The sequence below is a fragment of the Suncus etruscus genome, chromosome 1 (genome assembly GCF_024139225.1).
Source record: "Suncus etruscus isolate mSunEtr1 chromosome 1, mSunEtr1.pri.cur, whole genome shotgun sequence".
Classification (NCBI taxonomy): Eukaryota; Metazoa; Chordata; class Mammalia; order Eulipotyphla; family Soricidae; genus Suncus; species Suncus etruscus.
Genome location: NC_064848.1, coordinates 3,247,553 through 3,273,412, shown reverse-complemented (window position 1 = coordinate 3,273,412; position 25,860 = coordinate 3,247,553). Strand labels below are relative to the sequence as shown.

Genomic DNA, 25,860 nt, shown 5'->3' with positions numbered 1-25,860 from the left:
CTGAGCGTGGCCGCCCAAAAAAGAAGGAAAAATTAATGCACTCAAGAGAGAACACAGCTTCTCCAAGACAGAGAGAGCCCCGGTACACAACCTAACATAAAAGTGGGAAAATACACATCTCAAGAGCGGAAATGTGGGGCCGGGCGGTGGCGCTAGAGGTAAGGTGCCTGCCTTGCCTGCGCTAGCCTTGGACGGACCGCGGTTCGATCCCCTGGCGTCCCATATGGTCCCCCAAGCCAGGAGCGACTTCTGAGCGCATAGCCAGGAGTAACCCCTGAGCGTCACCGGGTGTGACCCAAAAACCAAAAACCAAAAAAAAAAAAAAAAAAAAAAAAAGAGCGGAAATGTTAGCCACATGTGCATGCAGGCACCAGATACATGGGCACAGAGGCACGCATGAGCCCAAAATAACGATTTAAAATTTAACTAACCAGAAGTGTTGTGGTAGAATTTCAGTAGTAGTAAGATCTAAAGGCAAAATTAATAAGAGACATGTCTTACTTACTGACTATAGTTGTTTTTTTTTTTTTTAATTTTTGATTTTTGGGTCACAACCGGCAGTGCTCAATGTTCCTCCTGGCCCTGCACTCAGAAATCGCTCCTGGCAGGTTCGGGGGACCATATGGGATGCCGGGATTCAAACCTCCCTCCATCCTGGATCTCTGGTTGCAAGGCAAACAGCCTCTCACTGTGCTATCTCTCTGGCCCCACTATAGATTATTTTAAGAGCACCAGAAAGTCATGTTTATTATAAATAGTCTTGGGAAAAATAGCCCAAATAAACAGATCAAAGATCACACTGAGGACAGGAATAGAAAGACATCATTCTTAGCTACATGTGTTGGGTCACACCCAGCAGTACTCAGGAGTTACTACTGGCTCTGCACGAAGTTGCTCCTGGAAGACTTGGGGACCATATGGGATGCCAGGATTAGAACTGGGGTCTCCATCCTGTGTTGGCTGCGTGTAAGGCAAATACCTTACCACTGTGCAATTATCGCTCCAGCCCCTAGCCTACATTTTAATAGTTTTGTTTTGGGTGTTTTTTTGTTTATTTGTTTGTTTAGTTTTTGGGTCATCCCCCGGCAGCACTAAGGGGTTACTCCTGGCTCTATGCTCAGAAATCGCTCCTGGCAGGCTCAGGGGACCATATGGGATGCCAGGATTTGAACCACCAACCTTCTGCATGCAAGGCAAATGCCTTACCTCCATGCTATCTCTCCGGCCCCACATTTTAATAGTTTTCATCCCCCAAGTAATATATTTTAAGAAAATACTTCAAATGTAACTACCAATACAGTGCTCCTATTAGAGCAGAGAATATAGACAGCAAATGGGAAGTGCTTCCTTTTGCCTGAGAGAAGTGCATCTAAGTGACAGTACAGATGTCTTTACTATCTTTCCTAACTCAAGGAAGGCCCCCTTTTAAAGAAATGAGAAAACAATGGTGCCAGTTTGTACTGGAACCATGTCAAAACACCATGTATCCCAACCTTTCTTTTTCTTTTTTTTTTTTTTCAAAAGTCATTGAACTTGTTGTGCAGGCCAGCTCTGGGTTATTGAGAATCTCAAAATAAAATATAGAAAAATTAAAAGCAAGACCCAGTTGAGAATCTCTATCAAGAATCTTTATCCGGGGGCCGGAGAGATAGCATGGAGGTAAGGCGTTTGCCTTTCATGCAGAAGGTCATCGGTTCGAATCCCGGCGTCCCATATGGTCCCCCGTGCCTGCCAGGAGCAATTTCTGAGCATGGAGCCAGGAGTAACCCCTGAGCACTGCCGGGTGTGGCCCAAAAACCACAAAAAAAAAAAAAAAAAAAAAAAAAAAAAAAGAATCTTTATCCGCTTCAGCAAAGAACCGGAAATAATCTCCCTTCATTTTCAGATAGAACACTTTACTCTGGATTAGTTGCATTGACTATTAAATACTTTTTTTTCTTTATTTAAAACATCCTGATTACATATATGATTGTGATTAGGTTTCAGTCATGTAAAGAACACCCCCCCTTCACCAGTGCAACATTCCCACCACCAATGTCCCAAATCTCCCTCCATCCCACCCGTATCCCAACCTTTCATACTTACATGGAACAGTGGAAAGTGCCCACAGGATTCTCACGACGAATGTCTTCATATTCCTCATATATCCCCCGCTTCTGTCTGGTGCTAACATAATCTATCAGTTCTTGTATGCTCATAGAATGGGGACCTGGAACGTGTACTGAGTTCCCGTCTAAGGCAGGAGGAAGGGACAGCAGGATGATCTCGTCGAATGGGTCTGGGTGGCCATTCATCTGGGGTAAGAACTGGAAATTCCAAGTAGCGAGGTCAATTTTGACATACCCGCCCAGGTTTTCTGGAAGACACTCCTTGGGTAAGTGATGGATGACCTCACTTGTCTTTAATATCTGAATCTGTGGGTCAGAAAAAAAATTGTGAATATGTATGGGGGGAAATGAAAAAAATAATAAAGAACAAATGGGTTGGAAGAGAACATAAAGGGCAAATGTGAGTGCTCTGCATGCAGGAGGCATGAGGTGGATCTCCAGCATTTGTAAAGTCCCTGGGCATTGTCCTTCAGAACCATCATATCTGGCCCCAAACCAAAATATTTTAAAAAAGGAATATCTGGGGGCTGGAGAAATAGCATGGAGGTAGGGGGTTTGCTTGCATGCAGAAGGATGGTGGTTTGAATCCCGGCATCCCCTATGGTCCTCTGAACCTGCCAAGAGCGATTTCTGAGCATAGAGCCAGAAGGGATCCCTGAACGCTGCCAGGTGTGACCCCCAAAAAAACAAAAACAAAAGAAATATCTGGGCCAGAAACATAGTTTAGAAAAAGAAGAAAGAGGGGCCAGAGAGATAGCATGGAGGTAAGGCGTTTGCCTTGCATGCAGAAGGTTATTGGTTCGAATCCCGGCATCCCATATGGTCCCCCAAGCCTGCCAGGAGCGATTTCTGACCGTGGAGCTGAGCCAGGAGTAACCCCTGAGCGCTGCAGGATGTGACCCAAAAAAAAAAAAAAAACAAAAACAAAACAAAAACAAAAAAAATATCTGGGGCCAGAAACATAGTATAGAAATAAAAAGAATCATAAGTATAGTACAGCAATGGCCAATCTATGGCACGCATGCCAGCTGTGGCATGCGAAGGCCTTGCAGCTGGCATGCAGGAAGGTCCGCAATTAGTAAATTTATAAAATTTATAGAGAGTTTTTAGATACTAAAATCTTGTTATTAAGGTCTAACTGATGTGTTGGCACTTTGAGAAAATTCTTAGGTTTTGTGCGGCAGTTTGGGCACTCGGGCTCAAAAAGGTTCACCATCACTGAAAGTAGATCAGTCACTTGCCCTCCATGCAGTGAACCTACATCCAATCCTGCACACCACATAGAGTCTCCCCAAGTACTGCCAACAGAAAACCCTGAATGCAGCCAGGTGTCACCCAACAATCAAAACAAACAAAATTCGGGCCCAAGAGATAGCACAACTGTAGGGTGTTTGCCTTGCATGTGGCCAACAGGGGACAAACCCAGGTTCAATCCCCAGCATCCCATACAGCCCCCCGAGTCTGCCAGTAGCGATTTCTGAGTGCAGAGCCAGGAGGAACCCTTAAATGCCATACGCCAGGTATGGACCAAAAAATAAGGAAAATGAAGCCATGAAATTTGCTTATACATGGATAGGCATGGAGACTATTGTGCTGAGTGAAATGAGCCAGAAGAAAAGGTATAAACATAGAATAATCTTACTCATTTGTGGGATATAAGAAAAACAAGAGAAAGTATGGTTATAATACCAAGAGAAAATAGAGACAAAGGTTAAGAGGTCCAGTCCAGGGTAGAAAGCTTGCTACAAAGAGTGGTGAGTATAGCTGAGGAAAGAAGGGTCTATTAGGATAGTAGTTGGAACTGATCCCTCTGGAAAAGAACTAGTGCTGAAAGTGGAGAAACTAACATGCAAGACACTCATCCATTAACAATAGTGCAAATCACTGTCAAAATTAAAAGAAAGAGAAAGAGGGAGAATAGGAGGGAGGGAGAAAGAGAGAGAGGGAGAGAGAGTATGTGAGAGAAAGAAGCAATTTGCCTGCCCTAGAGCAAGGACTAGAAACTTCAGTGATGAGATGGGTTAGCTAGTGATGGATGATATACACTGCATGATTGAAACCCAATAACGAACAATTTAGAAACCACAGTATTTAAATAAAGCAATTAAAAATATAAAACTTTTCACAAAAGAAGAATAGGGGAAAAAAGAAAAGATCTGTTGAATGGAAACACAATGAATAAAGGCTTTCCAGTATCATCTCATGCTGATACCCATTGTTTTGGGGTTTTCTTTGGGGGGGGGCACACCTGGCAGCACTCAGGAGTTACTCCTGGCTCTGCACTCAGAAATTACTCCCAGGGACTGGAGAGATAACATGGAGGTAAGGCGTTTGCCTTGCATGCAGAAAGATGGTGGTTCGAATCCCGGCATCCCATATGGTCCCCTGAGCCTGCCAGGAGCAATTTCTGAGCATAGAGCCAGGAGTAACCCCTGAGCGCTGCCCGGTGTGACCCAAAAACCAAAAACCAAAAAAAAAAAAAAAAAAAGGTATTTGTCTTGCATGTGGCTGACCCAAGACAGACCCGGTTCAATTCCCGTCATCCAACATGGTCTCCTGAGCTTGCCAGGAGCGATTTCTGAGCACAGAGCCAGGAGTAATCCCTGAGGATATGGCCCAAAAACCAATCAATTAATAAGTGAATAAATAAACTTAAAAAAAATTAGTTCCTGGCATGCTTGGGGGGACCATATGGGATACCAGGGATTGAACCTGGGTATGCCGTATACAAGGCAAACACCCTATCCACTGTGTTATCGCTCTGGCCCCCAGCTTGTTACATTTATTTTCAAATTGAGGTTTCTAGGAAAGCAAGGCAAGTCCAGTCACCAAGAAGCAGGGTAGCATAGAGAAAATGCTAGAGGGGCCGGGCGGTGGTGCTAGAGGTAAGGTGCCTGCCTTGCCTGCGCTAGCATTGGATGGACCGCGGTTAGATCCCCCGGTGTCCCATATGGTCCCCCAAGCCAGGAGCGACTTCTGAGCGCATAGCCAGGAGTAACCCCTGAGCATCACTGTGTGTGGCCCAAAAACCAAAAAAAAAAAAAAAAAGAAAAGAAAAAAAAGAAAAAATGCTAGAAAGTAAAAACCTAACTATGCTATTAGATTTGTTGAAATAAATGAACTTGGTTCTCCTTGGACTCTGTGTAAAATAGAAATAAATATTGAGGGATTAGAGTGCTAAATACATCAGTTGGGCACTTGCTTTGCACATAGCCTGCCCAAATTCAATCCCTAGCATCCCGTATATTTTCCCATGCATTAATAAGAATTATTCCTGAGTGCAGAGTCAGGAGTAACACCTTGAGCATCGCCAAGCTAAAAAAATAAAAAGTAAAAATAGGAAAACTATGTCAAAGGGCATCTTTCTAGCAACTTTCCATTAAAAATTAATCAAATAAATGTAAAAAGTGTTCAGGGGCAGGAACAATAGTGCAGTGGGTAGGGTGCTTGTCTTGCAGATGGTACAGATTCAATCCCCAGCACCCCAGATGGTCCCCCAAGCCCAGCCAGAGTGATCATTGAATACAGAGCCAGGAGTCATCCCTGGCCAGCACCAGATGTGACACCAAAATGAAAACAAAACAAAACAAAAACAAACAGAAAGTGTTCAGTATTAAGAGCCAGAGGGACAGCAAAGAAATTAGGTCACTTGCCACACATGAAGCCAATCCTAATTCGATTCCTGGCACCGTATGGTCCTCCCAATACCTGATGTAGCTCAAAACCCACACACATAGGGTTCTGAGCAGTAGGCACAATATTGAAAATATCACCTATCAAAAAAGGACCTATCAGGTGCAATCCTTCAGTGCCATCTTTCAAGAGATGAGCCATTGTAGGGAATGCCGAACAATTTCCAAAGAAAGAAAAAAAATCCTAAAACTTCAAAGAATTTGTAGTACAGTGGGAAAAGCAGTGTACATATACACCAAACCAGGGAATGAAAATAGACACACTGGGGCCAGAGCGATCACAAGTGATAAAGCGTTTGCCTGGCACACAGCCAACACAGGACAAACCCTGGTTCGAATCCCAGTATTCCATATGGCCCCACAAGCCTGCCAGGAGTGACTTCTAAGCACAGAGCTAAAAGTAACCCCTGAGCACCACCAGGTATGACCCGAATAAAAAGAAGAAAGAAAGTAGGATAGAAGCACAAACTGCGGGGCCGGGCGGTGGCGCTGGAGGTAAGGTGCCTACCTTGCCTGCGCTAGCCTAGGACGGACCGCGGTTCGATCCCCCGGCGTCCCATATGGTCCCCCAAGAAGCCAGGAGCAACTTCTGAGCGCATAGCCAGGAGTAACCCCTGAGCGTCACAGGGTGTGGCCCAAAAACCAAAAAAAAAAAAAAAAAAGAAGCACAAACTGCTCTAAGAAAGAGGATTTGGGGAAAGTAGCAAATTAATGGCACAGGAGGGAATGCTTAAATAAAATAATATGAAAGAGCTTGCCTTACCCTCTCCCGGACCTTATCCTTCAGAAGGAGGCTGATGATGGAATACGGCACTCGAAACCATATGGGAGCTCCCACAATCAGCACTTTTTTCAAGCGAGCTGGGAATGCACCCTGTGAAGAAACAGAGTTCGAAAGATACCAATTAGGCCACTTACAGCAGTACCCTAAGAGGACCTGTGAAACTTATTGGCCAAATTTTAAGAGTTTGGTTCTTCTCCTCCATTTTTACCCAGTGTAGCAGTCTACGACCTAAAGTCACTTTGCAGCTAAAGAAAGTAGCTTTAAAAAGTGGGGCCAAGGGGCCCAGAGAGATAACACAACGGCGTTTGCCTTGCAAGCAGCCAATTCAGGACCAAAGGTGGTTGGTTCGAATCCCGGTGTCCCATATGGTCCCCCGTGCCTGCCTGCCAGGAGCCATCTCTGAGCAGACAGCCAGGAGTAACCCCTGAGCAACGCCGGGTGTGGCCCAAAAACAAAAACAAAAACAAAAACAAAAAACTGGGGCCAGAGCGATAGCACAGCGGTAGGGCATTTGCCTTCCACATGGCTGACCCAGGACAGACCTGGGTTCAATACCCAGCATCCCATATGGTCCCCCAAGCCAGGAGCAATTTCTGAGCGCATAGCCAGGAGTATAACCCCTGAATGTCACTGGGTGTGGCCCACCACCCACCCAACCCCTGCCGAAAAAGAAAAAGAAAACAGTGGGTAGGGCATCTGCCTTGCATGCAGCTGACCCAGGTTCAATTCCCAGTATCCCATCTGGTCTTTAAAGTAGAGCACTGCCTAGAGAAATTCATGAATCAAACGCCAGAAGGAAGGCCTGAGCATTGGCATGCATGCCCCCCAAACAACAACAAAAGTTTAAACTGAAGTAAATATGAGTCCAGAGAGGCAGTGTAGGGTTTAGGCTTTGATCTCTGACATCACTTAGTTCCCTGAGTTTCATTGGATGCTATGTGGGGGGGGGGGTCTCCAGCACATGATGTAGCCCATGCCACAGGGCCTAAGCAGCAATGCACCTTTTGTGCTTCACATGAATAGCTAATCTAGTTAGTTGGCTGAGAACCACCCATGGCTCACTTGGACCTTCTTAACACTACTTGGAAGGATCCCCATCAAAAATGAAGGAAATTCAGCCAGAAAAATAGCTCAGCAGGCAAAACACCCATTTTGCATGCAGGAAAGCCTAGTTCAATATCTAGCACTGCAAGGTACCCTAAGTATCCATCAACAGGAACAACTTTCCATGGCGCAAAGTGGGGGCAGCACTGAGTGGGGTCCAAAACCAAGAATAAATTAGAATTGGAAAGAAACCTATTAAAAGTCTACTGTCCTTTTAAAATGATATTATGTTTTTACAAGATATATTTGTTGTTGTTTTTGTTGTTTTTTTAACGTGTAGAGATATTTTTTGTTGTTTTTGGTTGTTTTGCTTGTTCAACGCCCAATGATGCTGGGGCTTACACCTACTTCTGTGCTCAGAGATCAGTTTTTGCAGTGCTTAGGGGACCAGATGTGGTGCTGGAGATTAAACCTGGATCAGCTACTTGTAAAGCAAAGACCTTATCTCCTCTGTTATCTCTTTGGTCTCCTTAAACATACTTCTATTTGTTTGTTTGTTATTGGCAGTGATATGGGGTTACTCTTTTCTGCCCTCAGAAATCACTCCTGGCAGGCTCAGGGGACCATATGGGATGCACGAATTCAAACCACCATCTGTCCTAGATCAGCTGCCTGAAAGGCAAATGGCCCTACCGCTGTACTATCTCTCTGGCCCCTTACACCACAAGTACAGCATTTCTCTTGATCAAGTAATTTTACTCTGAGATTCTATGTTAAAAATATAGCCAGGGGCCGGAGCGGTAGCGAAAGAGGTAAGGCATCTTGCAAGCACAAGCCTAGGACAGACCGCAGTTTGATCCCCTGGTGTCCTGTATGTTCCCCCCAAGCCAGGAGCGATTTTTGAGCACATAGCCAGGAGTAACCCCTGATCATCAAACGGGTGTGGGCCAAACAAAACAAAACATATATATAGCACCAGAGAGGCTGGAGCGATAGCACAGCAGTAAAACATTTGCCTTGCGGGCCCGGAGAGATAGCACAGCGGTGTTTGCCTTGCAAACAGCAGATCCAGGACCAAAGGTGGTTGTTTCGAATCCCGGTGTCCCATATGGTCCCCCATGCCTGCCAGGAGCTATTTCTGAGCAGACAGCCAGGAGTAACCCCTGAGCACTGCTGGGTGTGGCCCAAAAACCAAAAAAAAAAAAAAAAAAAAAAAACATTTGCCTTGCATGTGGCCAATACAGGATGGACCTCAGTTCGAATCCTGGCATCCCATTTGATCCCCGGAGCCTGCCAGGAGTAACTTGTATGCGCAGAGCCAGGAGTAACCCCGGAGTGCTGTCAGGTGTGACCCAAAAACAAACAAACAAATTATATCTATATCTATATATATATAGCCAGAGGGGCCTGAGAGAGAGTACAGTGGTAGGGGCAGCCCAGGACAGACCTGGGTTTGATCTCCAGCGTCCCATATGGTCTCTCAAGTCAAGAGCGATTTCTATAAATAGCCAGAGGGCCAGAGCTATAATATAGTGGGTAGGGTATTTACTTTGCACATGGCAGACCTAGGTTAAATCCTCCAGCATGCTCTCGGAACCCACCTGGAGTGATTCCTAAATGCAGTCCCAAGAGTAATGCTCAGGGACCGGAGAGATAGCACAGCGGCATTTGCCTTGCAAGCAGCCGATCCAGGACCAAAGGTGGTTGGTTCGAATCCCGGTGTCCCATATGGTCCCCCATGCCTGCCAGGAGCGATTTCTGAGCAGACAGCCAGGAGTGACCCCTGAGCACCTTTGGGCCACACCCGCAGTGCTCAGGAGTTACTCCTAGCTTTGTGCTCAGAAATCGCTCCTGGCAGGCTCAGGGAACCATATGGGATGCTGGGAATCAAACTGGGTCTGTCCTGGGTCAGCCGCATGTAAGACCTACCACTGTGTTATTGCTCCGGCCCCAAAAATGGTCTTTTAATAATAATATCATTACATAACTTTTTGCACAGAGCCAGCATCCCATATAGTCCCAAGCCAAAAGCGATTTCTGAGCACACAGCCAGGAGTAACCCTGAGCATCCTCAGGTGTGGCCCAAAAAAACAAAAAACAGAAAGCTGAATTTTGGGTCTAGAGTGGATAGGGTGTTTGCCTTGTATATGACTGAGTAGGGTTCAATCTCCAAAATCCAATAAAATCCCCTAAACCTGCCAGGATTAATTTACGAGCACAGAGCCAGGAGTAACTGCAGAGCACTGCCAGGTGTGGCCCAAAAATAAAATAAAAAAAAGAATTGAATTTTCACAGACCTTATAAACAAGTATAACTGAAACCACTCCTAATAATTCCTCCTATGTCTACTATAGTGCTATATGTATATGTCTACTATATATCTAGTGCATGTATACTCCGATGGTTGTATTATCATACCCAAAAGGGAAAAATTAGGAAGAAAAAAGACTAAAACAAAATGATTCATTTCATACATAAGCACAGATACACCTTTAATACATAAAGATATATTCAACATATCTGTGGTATTAAAATTCCATTGGAAAAACAGGGGAGAGTGGGGCCAGAGAGATAGCACAGCATTAGGGCATTTGCCTTGCATGCAGCCAACCCGGGTGGGACTCAGTTTGATTCCTGGATTCCATATGGTCCTCCAGCCTGCCAGGGGCGATTTCTGAGTGCAGAAGCCAGGAATAACCCGTAAGCACTGCTCGGTGTAGTCCAAAAACCAATCAATCAATCAATTAAGCAATAAAGTTTAAAAAAAAAAAACAGAGGAGAAAATGTCTTTTTAAAAACTTTTTAGTGGGGCCGGAGTGGTGGCGCAAGCGGTAAGACATCTGTCTGCCTTGCATGTACTAGCCTAGGACGGACCAAGGTTTGATCCCCTATGTGGTCCCCCAAGCCAGGAGTACATAACCTGGAGTAACCCCTGAGCATCACCAGATGTGGCCCAAAAATAAAAAAAATAAAACACTTGTTAGTGGGGAGCCAGAGCAATAGTACAGCAGGTGTGTGTGTGTGGGTCGGCGTTTGCACAACAAGGCTAACCACGGTTCAAACTCCAGCATCCTATATGGTCCTCAGAGGCTGCTAGAAATAATTTCTGAACACAGAGCCAGGAGTAACCTCTCTGTGCTATCAGGTGTGGTTACACACACACACACACACACACACACACACACACACACACACACAATATAATAAATAAAATAAAAACCTCATTAGTGAGGCAATGTAATGAAATATTTGAGAAAATGCTCCCATATAAAATTCTTCCATACATACACAAGAAGAAAAATATTAAAATAGCAATATAGTTCATAAAAGCAAAAATCAGAAAATAGCTTCTTGGATCATCCCATCGGCACAGCAGCAAACCTCTGCAGGAAACCGCCTCTGTGTAGGTAAAAAGCAGCATAGTCCAGCAGCATCTCAGAAGCTGGCATGGCAGCAAATCTCAGTGGAGAATCACTTTTCCCCAGGTAAGCAGTGACACAACTGTGATCCTTCCTTCCTTTATACTTCATCAGGGACACATTTGGGACTCCTACGGTGACCCCAGAGGCTCTGCAGTGGATTAACTGCCCTCAGCCACACAGTGTTCAATAAGTCAAGTGTAGCGCCAATCACTGACTCCCACAAAAATGCACAAAGGTAGCTATGGCAGTAAGAAATCATAGAACCCTAATAACAACTGGTAGAGAAGTGGGACCTAATGATACGGAATGTTGCTCTGGAACTTTTACATGAAACTCCAAACATCTAGTAAAAAATAAAATTGCTCAGAATAGTTCTGGCAGGGAAGGAAGAGAGTAAAACTCACCTGAAGCCCTTAGACACTTTCCTAAATGAGGGACATGGATGGTATATTAGAATACTCACCCTAGTGGCCAGAGCACTAGCACAGCAGGTAGGCTAGGGTATTTAATTCGACCCACCATCCATTCTGGATCAGCTGCATGCAAGGCAAACTCCCTACAGCTGTGCTATCACTCCAGCCCTTCTAGTGTGTATTTTTTTAACATAATTTTTATTTTGATCATAGTGGCTTACATATTGTTGACAATAATATTTTAGGTTCTAGTGTGTATTTTTTATTTTAAACTATTTTGCTTTGAAAAAGCAGAAATTATTCACCATTTATAAAAGACCTATAAACTGAACAGAGTGTCTTCTTTTTTTGTTTGTTTTTGGTTTTTGGGTCACACCTGGCAGCGCCCAGGGGTTACTCCTGGCTCTGCACTCAGAAATTGCTCTGACAGGCTCAGGGAACCATCTGGGATGCCGGGATTCGAACCACTATCCTTCTGCATGCAAGCGCCTTACCTCCATGCTATCTCTCCAGCCCCCATGAATCGAATGTCTTAAATTTACATCATTCACATATCTCCAAAATCAACAGAAAATAATACAATAACTATAGTAAGTGAATTGAGAAGGTCTTGTCACAGCCTTACCTTCAGCAGGTTGAGGACTTTCTTGCCAAGATCCAGCTCAAAGTTGGCATAATTAGAACCACACATGTCATAGATAAACACCAATCCATTTCTCTGAGTTTCAAAGCTGTAAATGAACCAATGAATGAAAAAACATTTATAAAATGGATGAGATAAACTGAAAATCTGGACGAAAACACAGAGCATAGGGCACATCTGGAACCAAAATACCTTCTTTCTTGAATATTCCTAAAATCCTAAAATGAACAGAAAGTAATCTTTTGTTATGTTGATGTGATTACTCAATTAAGGACGCTTGGTTAACTAAGGATTGGGCATACGTAGCTCCTAGAGGAACCAAAAAATTAGCAGCTGGCTGGAACCTTTAGTTTGACCTCCACACCCAGAGAATAAATGTAGTCTGGAGACTGAGTGCAATCACCAATGGCCCATGCCAATGAAATAGAGCATCCACTGAAACTTTAAAGATGAATTAGAGAAATGACTCAAGAGATAAGAATATGCCTACTGGCGGAGCAGTAACACAATAGTAGGGCGTTTGCCTTGCAGGCAGCTGGCCTAGGACAGACCTCAGTTGGATCCCAGATCCCTGGCATCCCATCTGGTTCCCCAAGCCAGGAGCAGCGCAGCCAGGAGTAACCCCTGAGTGTCACTGGGTGTGGCCAAAAAAAAAAAAAAAAAACCAGGGGCTGGAGAGATAGCATAGAGGTAAGGCCTTTTATGCAGAAGGTCAGTGATTCGAATCCTGCATCCCATATGGTCACCGGAGCCTGCCAGGAGAAACTTCTACTTCTGCTCAGAAGTAACCCTTGAGCACTGCTGGGTGTGACCCAAAAACAAAAACAAAAACAAAAAACAACAACAACAACAAAAAGAATATGCCTACCATGTGTGACCCCCATTTTAAGATGGCATCCAATTATTAACCCAAAACAAAGGTGTTCCCCCATCTTCCCTATTTCCTGTAAATCTCTCCTTTGATATGTAAAAATCCACCTGGATCACTCTGCCTTGCCCAGCCCTGGTGGATTTTGTTCTGGATAATAAAGAAAAGGCAGAAAGATATCTAGGTGAAGAAAAGCAGGAGCCACAGTAATAGCACAGCAGTAGGGCGATTGCATTGCACACAGCTGCCCAGGATGGACCTGGGTTCAATCCCCAGCATCCAATATGGTCCCTGAGCCACAATCAATTTCTGAGCGCATAGACAGAAGTAACTCCTGATCGTCACCAGGTGTGCCCCCCCCCCCAAAATAAAATAAAAAGGCGAAAAGCAGACTGGCTTCGTGACTTTCTTGAGTGGCTCATTATTTCTTTGCCGCTACCCTGCTTCTTTGGACCCATCGCCTAAGGAATTAGCAATGTGGTGTGGGGGGGGGTGATCTCACAACTCATGGATATATATATATATTTTTGGGGGGGTCACACCCAGCGGCTCTCAGGGGTTACTCCTGGCTCGGCGCTCAGAAATCACTCCTGGCAGGCTCTGGGACATATGGGATGCCGGGATTCGAACCACCATCCTTCTGCAAGCAAGGCAAATGCCCTTCTTTCATGCTATCTCTCAGGCCCCCAACTCATGGGTTTTTATTTTACACCCCATTTAGAAAAAAAAAAAAAAGAAAAGAGGGAGGTGTTTCAGAATACTTCAGTTTTGGTAACTACATGGATATCCTATAAAGGGTTTCTGGATATTCTGCACATGTCGCCATACATGCGCATCTCTTCCATCATAAACTAAGTCTAGTAAATAAAATGCTTCTCTGAGCCACTCTAGCAGAGTAATCAAATCCAAAGAAGGGATGAGTGTAATATCAGATCTAAAGATTGTTATGACAGGAAATCACAAACATGGCTGATAATCTGAATTTGCAGTGGGCACTTAAGGGGAGGGTCTTATTAAGATTTGATGCTATCACAACCCAGGCACAAAATCGGTTCTAGCACTCATGTTCCGGCCTTCCGGCGTTAATTCATGCAGATGTTTCTCTCAAAAGCCTCAGCATGTGTTTTTCCAGTGTGGTTTGTGTTTTATCCCAGAGCACCCCCAGGTCCCCGTTTCCAAGCTGCAGTGCCGCACTCCCTTTCTGCCTCGTTCGCCTCCAGTGAGTTGTGCTGTGTTAGTGGCTTAGTCCGTCCAGGTTCCTCACACTTCATCTGCACTTCGACCAACCATCACCCTTCACAATGGAGAACCAACAGAAATGGTAAAGTTCCGAGGGATTAGGGTTCTCCAGCAGCCCCTGCAGAGTGAGGGCAGACTTTGTTCCTAACACAAGTGCTTGTGAACATGCCTTATACACACGTCCTTTTCGTGGCCCCATAAAGTTCATTTTAAACTAACAAACAAAAGAAAAAGATATGATGCTAGCTCCAAGTAATGTCAACATAGTCCATGGAAAGCATCCTGAAAAAGAGATGAAGGGGCCAGGAGATAGTACATCTAGCTGACCCAGTTCTAGTCCATATAGTCTCCCAAGAAAAAGCACAGCCAAAGCGGCATCTCAACTTCTGTTCCTTGCCTTAAACCACTGCACACGGACTGTTGAGAATCACTTACTCTTGGGGGCTCTGGGGACTCCTGAACACTATCTCTCTCCTCAAAAAAGATTAAGGACAAGAGAGAAAAGGAGTTAAGGTGCTTGTTTTACATGTGACCAAACCCAGTTCTTTCCCTGTCATCACAGTCTTCCAAGTACAAAAGTGAAAACAGGGGCCAGAAAGATAGCATGAAGGTAGGATGTTTGCCTTGAAGGACGATAGTTTGAATCCTGGCATCCCATATTGTCCCCCAAGCCTACCAGGAGCGATTTCAAAGTGTAGAGCCAGGACTAACCCCTGAGCACTGCTGGGTGTGACCCAAAACAAAAACCAGGGGGGAAAAAATGGAAACAGTCCAGAGATAGTACAATGGGGAGGGTGTTTGCCTTGCATGTGGTCAACCCAAGTTTGATCCTTGGCATTCCATCTGGCCCCCTAAACTTTCCATAATTTTTGAGTTCTAAGTTAATTCCTAAGTTTGTGCGTAATTCTCTAAGTAATTCCTGAATGCAGAGCCAGGAGTAAGCCCTGAGCGCTGCCAGGTGTGGCTCCAAAATACAAACCAGCAAAAAAGAATAAAACCAAAGATGTGCTATGTACAATAGTACCTGTACTACTATAGTACCTGCCCAGTATGCAGTCAATATAGCTTCAACTCAGCGCTCCTGAGTGCCACAAGAAGTGATCCTTGCGTGTAGAGCCAGGGTCATAAACAGCCCTAATGTCTGAAATCTAATGCTACATCTTTTTTTTTGTTTTTTGTTTTTTGGGCCACACCCGGCGGTGCTCAGGGGTTACTCCTGGCTGTCTGCTCAGAAATAGCTCCTGGCAGGCACAGGGGACCCTATGGGACACCGGGATTCGAACCAACCACCTTTGGTCCTGGATCGGCTCCTTGCAAGGCAAATGCCACTGTGCTATCTCTCCGGGCCCATAATGCTAAATCTTGACTACTTCTCCTGATCCCAGAGACCACAATCACCAAGAGCCAAGAGGCTAAGAATGGCAATTACTGAGTAAACAATGCAAGTTAAGTAATTTGTTCCTAAGTTCTCAAGATGCTAAATTTCAAAAGTTGTAAACTTTCCTTCACACCTCTAAGCTGTAACACGAGTGAAACAAAACAAAACAAAAAAGGCAGTGCCAAAAGAAAGAAAAAAATTTTTGTTTGTTTTTTGGTCACACCCAGCAGCGCTCAGGGGTTACCCCTGGCTCTGCACTCAGAAATTGCTCCTGGCAGGCATGGGGGACCATTTGGGATGCCGGGATTTGAACCACCATCCTTCTGCATGCAAGGCAAACACCTTACCTCCATTCTATCTCGCTGGTCCAAGAAAGAGAATTTAATAAGGCGAAATCATGGTACATAATAATGTAGATCCTATACTACTAGATTGGAAATTGTCCATCCTGCGAGGAAACATGAAATAAAACACACACAATAGGATTTTTTATTTTATGGATACAGAACATGACCTTTACTAATAATTCTACTACTGATAGCCAATTCCCAACCAATAATAATTGTTTTCTTGTTCCATTTTATTCCAGACTAGATGATAACATGATTACAAAAAAATCTAAAACACAGTCCAGACATATGTCTAAACGTAACTGAGGGAAACCCAAGTCTGAACCCCAACACCACATATGGTCTCTCAGAGCACTGCCAAGAGTAGAGTCAGGAGGAAGCACTGACTCACGAAGAGCTAAAGCAAAGCTCAGGAAAAATATGATGGGAAGCTTCACCTTCACCAACTTTAAATTGTACTACAAAGCAATAGTCATTAAAACAGCATAGTGGGGGCCGGTGAGATAGCATGGAGGTTGAGTGTTTGCCTTTCATGCAGAAGGACGGTGGTTTGAATCCTGGCATCCCACATGGTCCTCCGAGCCTGTCAGGAGTGATTTCTGAGTGTAGAACCAGGAGTGACCCCTGAGTGCTGCCAGATATGACCCAAAATAAAAAACAAAACAAAGGGCCGGAGAGACAGCATGAAGGTAAGGCGCTTAACTTTCATGCAGAAGGTCGGTGGTTCGAATCCCAGCATCCCATATGGTCCCTTGAGCCTGCCAGGAGTGATTTCTGAGCATAGAGCCAGGAGGAACCCCTGAGCACCACCAGGTGTGGCCCAAACACCGAAAAAAAAAAAAAAAAAAAAACCTAAACTAAACTAAAAAAACAAAACAAAACAGCATAGTATTGGAATAAAGACAGACCCTCAGATCAATGAAGGAAAAAAAATAAATAAATAAGTACTAACAGCCAGGTCTGGCCCCAAAACAAAAGAAATAAAAAATAAAATTAAGGTGCCAGAGAGAAAATACAGTGAGTAGGGCATTTGCCTTATACAGAGCAGACTCAGGTTCAATCCCCAACATCTTGTATGGTCCCCCAAACTCCACCAGGAGTGATTCCTAAACTCAGAGTCAGGGGTAAGCCCTAAGCACCACCAGGTATGACCCAAAATAATAAATAAATAATAAACCTAAAGGAACCCAGAGGATTGATAGTATATAGGTTAAGGCACAGATCTTGCATGTGCCTGCAGCCATGACAATGGCTGGAATTCTGGCACCACACATAGTCCCCCACCAGTGTCAGGTGAGAGGCCCCCGCTTAAAAGCAAATAAAAATAAAGGAGACACAGCGGCGTTTGCCTTGCAAGCAGCCGATCTAGGACCAAAGGTGGTTGGTTCAAATCCCGGTGTCCCATATGGTCCCCTGTGCCTGCCAGGAGCTATTTCTGAGCAGACAGCCAGGAGTAACCCCTGAGCACCGCCGGGTGTGGCCCAAAAAAAACAAAAAAAAAAAAACAAAACAAAAAATAAAGGAGACAAAAATACAATAATGCTGAAAATATAGTAGAGGAATTAAGGCATCTGTCTTACATTCAGCTATCCAAATTTCATATCTCATATGACTGCCCTAGCTCTGATAGAAGTTAACACCTGCATATCAGAAATAGTTCTAAAAATCACATTTGTGGTTCCCAAACCAAAAAATAAATAGAACAAAATAATTGAAGGTGGGGCCAGAGAGGTGGCGCTAGAGGTAAGGCATCTGCCTTGGAAGCGCTAGCCTAGGATGGACTGCCCTGGCATTCCATATGGTCCCCCAAGCCAGAAGCGACTTCTGAGCGCATAGCCAGGAGTAACCTCTGAGCGTCAAATGGGTGTGGCTCAAAAAACCAAAAAATGAATAAATAATATATATATGGAGCCAAAAAGATAGCATGGAGGTAGGGCATTTGCCTTTCATGCAGGACAGTAGTTAGAATCCCGGCATCCCACATGGTCCCCTGAGCCTGCCAGGAGCGATTTCTGAGTATAGAGCCAGGAGTAACCCCGAGCGCTGCCAGGTGTGACCCAAAAGCCAAAAAAAAAAAAAAAAAAAAAAAAAAAAAAAAAAATATATATATATATATATATATATATATATATATATATATATATATATGGAAGGAAGGTAAGGGATTATCAATGAAACAAAAATAGTATATAGAAGCTTATGATCACATTTCTTCTTGACCTATGGCGGTGTTTCTCAAATAGTGGGGTGCACCCACCCCCAAGGGGGGGCACAAGGTTCCATAAAAGGAGCCGCGTTTGACCTTGGCAAACACTGTCCTAACAAGCTAAGCCCCGTGTTTATGTCTTTGTATGTCTCTGGATCTGAGAGTCGCTGTGTCCTGCTTCAAACCCCACTTCGAAAAGCTCTGCATTACAAAATGTGCTCATTGGAGCCATTAATTCAGACATCACCTCTGATTAAAAAAATCAGCTCAAATTATTTTACATATTTTTGTTTTGCAGGTTAAAGTTTTTTTTAATAATGATACTATTTACAGTCACGCGTACTAGAGAAGTAAGGGGTCACAACTATGTATTTTATATATTGCCTATGACTAAGAAAAATTTACCATAAATTTTTTGTTGTTCTTTTTTTTTCTTTTTGGGCAACATGCAGCAGTACACAGAGGCTGTACTATCCTCTCACTGTAAGATTTTTGTTGTCCAGAAGGACGATGGTTCAATCCTCAGCATCCCATACGGTCTCCTGAGCCTACCAGCAACGATTTCTGAGCACAGAGCCAGGAGCACCAGAGCGCCTCTGGGTGTGGCCCCCAAACCAAAAACCACAAATAAATTAAAATAAAATGAAACAGGCCCGGAGAGATAGCACATCGGCGTTTGCCTTGCAAGCAGCCGATCCAGGACCAAAGGTGGTTGGTTCGAATCCCGGTGTCCCATAGGGTCCCCCGTGCCTGCCAGGAGCTATTTCTGAGCAGACAGCCAGGAGTAACCCCTGAGCACCACCGGGTGTGGCCCAAAAACCAAAAAAATCTATAAATAAAATGAAACAAAAAATAATATTTTGCTGAATTTTCTGTCTTGTTTTTGTTTTTTGGGAGGACGACACCCAGTGGTACACAGCGGTTACTCCTGGCTCTGTGCTCAGAAATCCCTTCTGGCAGTCTAAAGGGATCAATATGGGATGCTGGGTATCGAACCTGGGTTTCTCCCGGGTCGTCCACATGCAAGGCCCTACTACTGTGCTATCACTCCGGCCCCTGAATTTTCTGACTTTAGGCTCTTCTTCTGGAATATTGAGTCTCAAAATCTTGAGTTGTTAGGTTACACCTTATTTTCCCTAAAACAAAGATCATCCTTGGTTCCTTTGTATGTTTGTTTACGACTTGGATTTACCCCAAAACAAATATTGTCTTCCTTTTAAACCTGGGCAGGACTGGCTCAGGATAACCTGAGATATTTGTCCTTAATGCCCCACCCAGGGGTGATCTCTGTAGTCAATAAAAAATAGCAGTTCTGGCAGGCAGCTTGCTCTCCATACAAGGTAGAAGACTGCCAGACAACATGTGTTTTACCCTGACCCTGGTTTAGATTATTTCATTTGCAACCCTGATTCAGACTCGAGCACCTCGGGTTAGAGATACGGTGCGTGGAGTGATTTCATATTAAGTAATTATGTATTTCACATAAAAAGAAAGTATACTAGGCCCTAGGAGATTTTATGGAGGGGGGGGGAGAGAGACAGACAGACAGACACTTTAGGAGAGAATATGCCGTAAGAACCAAAACAGCAGGTCCGGAGAGATTGCACAGCGGTAGGGCATTTTCCTTGCAAGCGGCCAATCAAGTATGGACAGTGGTTCGAATCCCGGCATCCCATATGATCCCCCCGAGCCTGCCAGGAGCAATTTCTGGAGTAACCCCTGAGTGCTGCCAGGTGTGACCCAAAAACAAAACCAAAAAAGAACCAACACGGTCATCTTCCCTTCACTCTCTTTCCAACAGTAATTTTCAAAAGACTCAAATTGCCGGTTAATTAATTGGCTTCTCATTCTGTTACTTGATATAGAACCAAGTAGGTAAGATAGATTAGGTAATACCCACCACTATGATAGTACCTGGAAACACGCCAAACCCTCAATGCTATTCAGAGAACAGCCTAAAGAATTATCTAGGACCATGAAGGTACCAGAGTTTCCATCAAATCAAATCATAAGCTGCCCCTTTTCTACCTGGATATGTATTGCCAAAAGACAATCATCATGCTCACCTATCCACAGCTCTGTCTAACAAGTAAAACAGAGCTTGAAGTACCACATGCTGGACCGACTTTTGGGGATGATGCAATCTGGCAGTGAAGAGGGCAATAGAGGCTCCTGTTGGATCGCGAACATTCTAGATCAAAACAAATGGAACAATTAGAAATCAATAGAAGGAGGTCTGAGTAATAGCACAGCAGTAGGGCATTTGCCTTGCATGCGGCTGACCTGGGACAGACCTGGGTTTGATCCCGGGCATCCCATACAGTCCCCTGAGCCAGCCTGCCAAGCATGGTTCCTGAGTGCAGTCAGGAGTAATCCCTGAGCTCTGCCGGCTGTGGCACAAAAAAGGAAGGAAGGAAGGAAGGAAGGAAGGGAGGGAGGGAGGGAGGGGAGGGAGGGAGGGAGGGAGGGAGGGAGGGAGGAAGAAGGGAGGAAGGGAAGGAAGGAAGAAAGGAAGGAGGAAGGAAGGAAGAAGGAAGGAAGGAAGGAAGGAAGGGGAAGGGAGGGAGGGAGGGAGGGAGGAGGGAGGAGGGAGGGAGGGAGGGGGAGGGAGGGAGGGAGGGAGGGGAGGGAGGGAGGAGGGAGGGAGGGAGGGAGGGAGGGAGGGAAGGAAGGAAGAAGGAAGGAAGGAAGGAAGGAAGGAAGGAAGGAAGGAAGGAAGAAAGAAAGAAAGAAAGAAAGAAAGAAAAAAGAAAGAAAGAAAAAGAAAGAAAGAAAGAAAGAAAGAAAGAAAGAAAGAAAGAAAGAAAGAAAGAAAGAAAGAAAGAAAGAGAAAGAAAGAAAGAGAAAGAAAGAAAGAAATCGACAGAAAACTCCTATCACTAAGGATTCTTATATCCTTGACAAAGTTTTCTTTGTTTTCTAAATTTTTCAGCCACATGCTGTAAATTCTTTATTTTTTTTTATTATTTTTTTTTTTTTTTGGTTTTTAGTTTTTTGTTTTTGGGTCACACCTGGCAGCGCTCAAGATTACTCCTGGCTCTATGCTTAGAAATTGCTCCTTCACTCCTGGCAGGTTCAGAGGACCATATGGGATGCCGGGATTCGAACCACCGACCTTCTGCATGAAAGGCAAACACTTACCTCCATGCTATCTCTCCGGCCCCAACTCCTGTAAATTCTTGAGGAGCATAATTGGTGCCAGGGATCAAATCCAGGTTAGCATCATGATCATGCAAGGCAAGTAGTCAACCACCATACTATCTTTTTTTTTTTGGTTTTTGGGCCACACCCGGCGGTGCTCAGGGGTTACTCCTGGCTTTCTGCTCAGAAATAGCTCCTGGCAGGCATGGGGGACCATATGGGACACCAGGATTCGAACCAACCACCTTTGGTCCTGGATTGGCTGATTGCAAGACAAACGCCGCTGTGCTATCTCTCCGGGCCCCACCATACTATCTTTCTAGTCCCTGTAACAAAGGTTTGATTGAAGAGAACAGATTGGGGCAAAATTTCTTAGACTTGCACTCATGGCTCCAGGATGAGAAGTTTCTATCATCCCATGTCTAATTTTTTTTTTTTTTTTTTTGGCATAAGGAGAAGAGAGGTCTAAACCAAACCCAGTGGTGCTGGGGTGTTTGTGGGTGGGTGGGTGGGTGGTGTTATTATACCTCCTGGCTCTGTTCAGGAATCGTTTCTGCCATGTTCAATACTTTTGGTATCATATGCGTGTGGTAGAAGAAAAGTACCTCTGGTTTGAATCTGGGGCCACATCCAGTAAAGTTCAAGGACTGTGCCACAAGTCCTAATAAGATGTACATAGAAATGCTCAGGGGGTCATGTGATGCTGGGGATAAAGTTTAAGTCCACAGTATGTAACACATAAACTCCTGCCCATGAGCCATTTCCCTAGCCTCCCTTATTTGTCCTTGGAAGGCAGAGGGGAGAGGGGAGAGGGTAAGAGAACAAGTCTTAAACTCTTAACTCTTTAACTACAGAGATTTTTTTTTTTTTTTTTTTTTTTTTTTTTGGTTTTTGGGCCACACCCGGCATTGCTCAGGGGTTACTCCTGGCTGTCTGCTCAGAAATAGCTCCTGGCAGGCACGGGGGACCATATGGGACACCGGGATTCGAACCAACCACCTTTGGTCCTGGATCGGCTGCTTGCAAGGCAAACACCGCTGTGCTATCTCTCCGGGCCCTAACTACAGAGATTTAAGGATAGCTCCACTCTGGTTAACCAGAAAAGATGACAATAGAAGTAACAGAAGAAAGTCGATATCTAACCATTATTTCAACATGCTGTCTTAAGGTACCATTGTACATACACCTGAAAGGTTAAGGTCCTGAAGCAGTGAAAGGTTGCGTAACATAAGACAGCTATACCAGGGCCAGAGCAATAGTACAGTGAATAAGGCACTTGCCTTGCTTGCACAGACCCCAGTTAGATCCCCTGCATCCCATAAGGTCCCGAGCACTGCCAGGAGTGATTCCTGAGGGCAGATCCAGGATTAAGTCCTGAGCATTTCTGAGTATGACCCAAAAAGCAAAACAAAAAAAGAATGAATATACCTCTGAGACACTATATATCTGTTCTACAGGACTTGACAAACTTAATGCAATCAAGAAACTGTTCTAAAACATATTACACGGGCCCGGAGAGATAGCACAGCGGTGTTTGCCTTGCAAGCAGCCGATCCAGGACCAAAGATGGTTGGTTCGAATTCCGGTGTCCCATAGGGTCCCCCGTGCCTGCCAGGAGCTATTTCTGAGCAGAGAGCCAGGAGTAACCCCTGAGCACCGCCGGGTGTGACCCAAAAACCAAAAACAAAAAAAACAAAAACATATTATGCAACTGATTTTTAGTAAATGTGATTACTTTGCTACAAACTGTGTGGTTGTTTCGCGTTTACTCTCAAAGACTGAATTCTAGATTCAGGATAAGGTATCCAAAAAAAAAAAAATCCAAGGAAGAAAACAGTTCCAAAAGGAAATAAGACATTACAGAAGGATCCATAAAGACTCACTAAGATGGTAAATTTTCCACTAAGGATTTCAGAACGAAGAGGTTCCTCGTGTGGCTTCAGCTTCACAATGCCTTCCTTCCTTCGTGTTTCCTAACAATAAAGCACAAGCAAGAGAAATTAATATGGAAGGAATAACTCATCAATATCAGTCCTGAGGCCAGGTATTTCCCTGTAGAGACCATAAGAACCCTAACCCTGAAGACTAACCTAAATACAGCAGTAGAGTGGGGCCAAAGTACTAAACATGAAGTAGCACTGATGCTACACCAGATTAGTAAATATGGACCCCAAGATGTTTAAGCTTCTATCTTTTATAGGAGTCACTGCTTTTCTGATGTCCAATGATGTTTCACCATAACCCCATTTGTCTCATATCCAAGACCAGTTCTGTAACTCACTCTCAGTTCCTTTACTATCTTTACTATCTGCTGTATTCTTATTTTCTCCCAAGCTAATGACACCACTGAGGCTCCTAGACTAGGACTGTCCTATTGCCAACTTCAGTAGGTTTTCTCATTCTTTCTTTTACATCATTGATAGTTCCTTCTTCCTGGGACTGTCTCTATCTTGATAGAGCAAACTTTCTTGGTTTTCCTATTTGTTTATTTGTTTTTTGGGTCACGCCCAGCAGCACTCAGGGGTTACTCAGAAATAATTCCTGGCAGGCTCGGGAGACCATATGGGATACCGGGATTCGAACCACTGTCCTTCTGCATACAAGACAAATGCCTACCTCCATGCTATCTCTTCGGCCCCAGGTTTTCCTATTTCTTCACCCACTCCTAAATTCTATTGTGGGCCTTTGCATTCATTTGCTTATTCAATTAATCTATTTACTCGGTCCACTCACAAATTCATTTATTCATTACAAAAAAAAATTGTGAAGCAACTATTTATGTACCAAGCACTAAAATTGTAGTAGGTGAATAAATTCATGCTCAGTAAACTCCAATCCATCCCTAAAACCAAATTCTAATGACCAAACTAAACTCTTTCATTTTCCCTAAACAATTGAAAGTTCCCACCTATTAATGTGCCATCCAAGTTGAAGACTTAGAACCATGATTCATCTTCCATCATATTTCAAGTTAGGCATCTATTGTAGAATAGAAATTACCTACCTTTTTTCTCCTCCTGTTGTTAATTTTAATGAATGAATGACAGAATCATCTGTCCCTATAGCCTTCTAACTGGTCTGTTTTGGACATAGCCCTTTTGATCTACTTTCTAAGTACAGAGAGAAAACCCCATATGCAAACCTGGTCAATCCATTCTGCCTTTTATGTCTTTAAGAAAAAGACGGGGGGGGGGGGGGAGGGGGCGGGCTCTGAGCAAGGCATTTATTTGCCTTGCACATGACCAACACAGGATGGACCCTGGTTCAAATCTCAGCATCCCATATGATCCCCAAGATTGCCAGGAGCCACTTCGAAGTGCAGGGTCAGGAGTAACCCCTGAGCTGCACCGGGGTAACCCCCCCCCCAAAAAAAAGGTAGAGGGTTGGAGTGATAGCACAGCAGTAAAGTGTTTGCCTTCCAGGCAGACAACCCAGGATGAACCCAGGTTCGATCCCCCAGCATTTCATATGGTCCCTCCAGCCTGCCAGGAACGATTTCTGACTGCAGAGCAAGGAGTAACACCTGAGGGTTGCCAGGTGTGGCCTCAAAAAAAAAAACAAAAAAAGAAAAGAAAAGGTAGGGACTGTGGTGGGAAGTGATAATAACACAAGCAGGGCACTTTCCTTACACACAGTAGACCTGGCACCACATATGATTCCCCCAAACCCACTAGAAATGACCCTTGGGTGCAGAGACAGGAGTAAGGCCTGAGCATAGTTAGTTGTGCCAAAAACAAAAGTAAAAACATACCAGGGACCAGAGAGATAGAACAGCGGTAGGGCTTTTGTCTTGCACATGGCCAACCTGGGGCAGACCCCGGTTCAATTCCCCTGAGTGCCACAAGGTGTGACTCCCCTCCCCCCCACAAAAAAAAAAGAGAGGAGCAGGGGTTGTGAAGATAAAGTTATTGGGGAGGGGCCAAGCAGTGGGGTATGAGGCAAAAAAAATTATTATTTGGGGGGCATACCCAGTGGTGCTCAGGGGTTACTCCTGGCTCTATGCTCAGAAATTGTTCCTGGCAGGCTCAGGGGACCAAATGGGTTGCCAGCCAGCGAACCTGGGTCAGCCACCTGCAAGGCTGATAAGAGTGTTTACTCTATCGCCCTGCTACTGTTCCAAGCCCCTGACAGATAAAGTTTTTAAATAGTAGGGTAAAGGAGACTGAAGAAATATAATAGGTAACTTGCCTTGCCTTGCATACAGCCAACCAAGTTTGTTTCCCGGCACCCCATATAATTCCCCAGATCTGCCAGAATTGATCTCTGAGCACAGAGCCAGAATTAAGCTCTGATTTACTCCAGGTATGGCACCAAAAAAAAAAAAAAAACTAAAGAAAGAAAGAAAAAGGGGTCAGGGTTGTGGTTCAGCAGTAGAGCACAGCCTATGTATGTGTAAGGTCTGGGTTTGATTCCCAGAAGCATCATCTCCCCTACCCCAAACCCCTGACACCCCCCACACACAATTACACGCGCACACATACACACACACACACACACACACACACACACACACACACACACACGCGCGTGCGCGCGCAATTTTCGATGATCTGGTCTCCGAACAAGCAACGT

General features: G+C 44.5%; 1 protein-coding gene across 1 annotated transcript in view; it reads right to left on the bottom strand.

The window, feature by feature from the left end:
* Window positions 1-25,860, bottom strand: part of PTPN9 (protein tyrosine phosphatase non-receptor type 9) — an 89,370-nt gene that overhangs the window by 28,955 nt on the left and 34,555 nt on the right. Inside the window, exons 3-7 of the mRNA XM_049777863.1 lie at window positions 23,172-23,261; window positions 20,214-20,338; window positions 12,089-12,194; window positions 6,564-6,674; window positions 2,086-2,414 (exon numbers count right to left, since the gene is read on the bottom strand). Coding sequence (XP_049633820.1) covers window positions 2,086-2,414; window positions 6,564-6,674; window positions 12,089-12,194; window positions 20,214-20,338; window positions 23,172-23,261 — 761 coding nt within the window. The remainder of the gene's footprint in view (window positions 1-2,085; window positions 2,415-6,563; window positions 6,675-12,088; window positions 12,195-20,213; window positions 20,339-23,171; window positions 23,262-25,860) is intronic.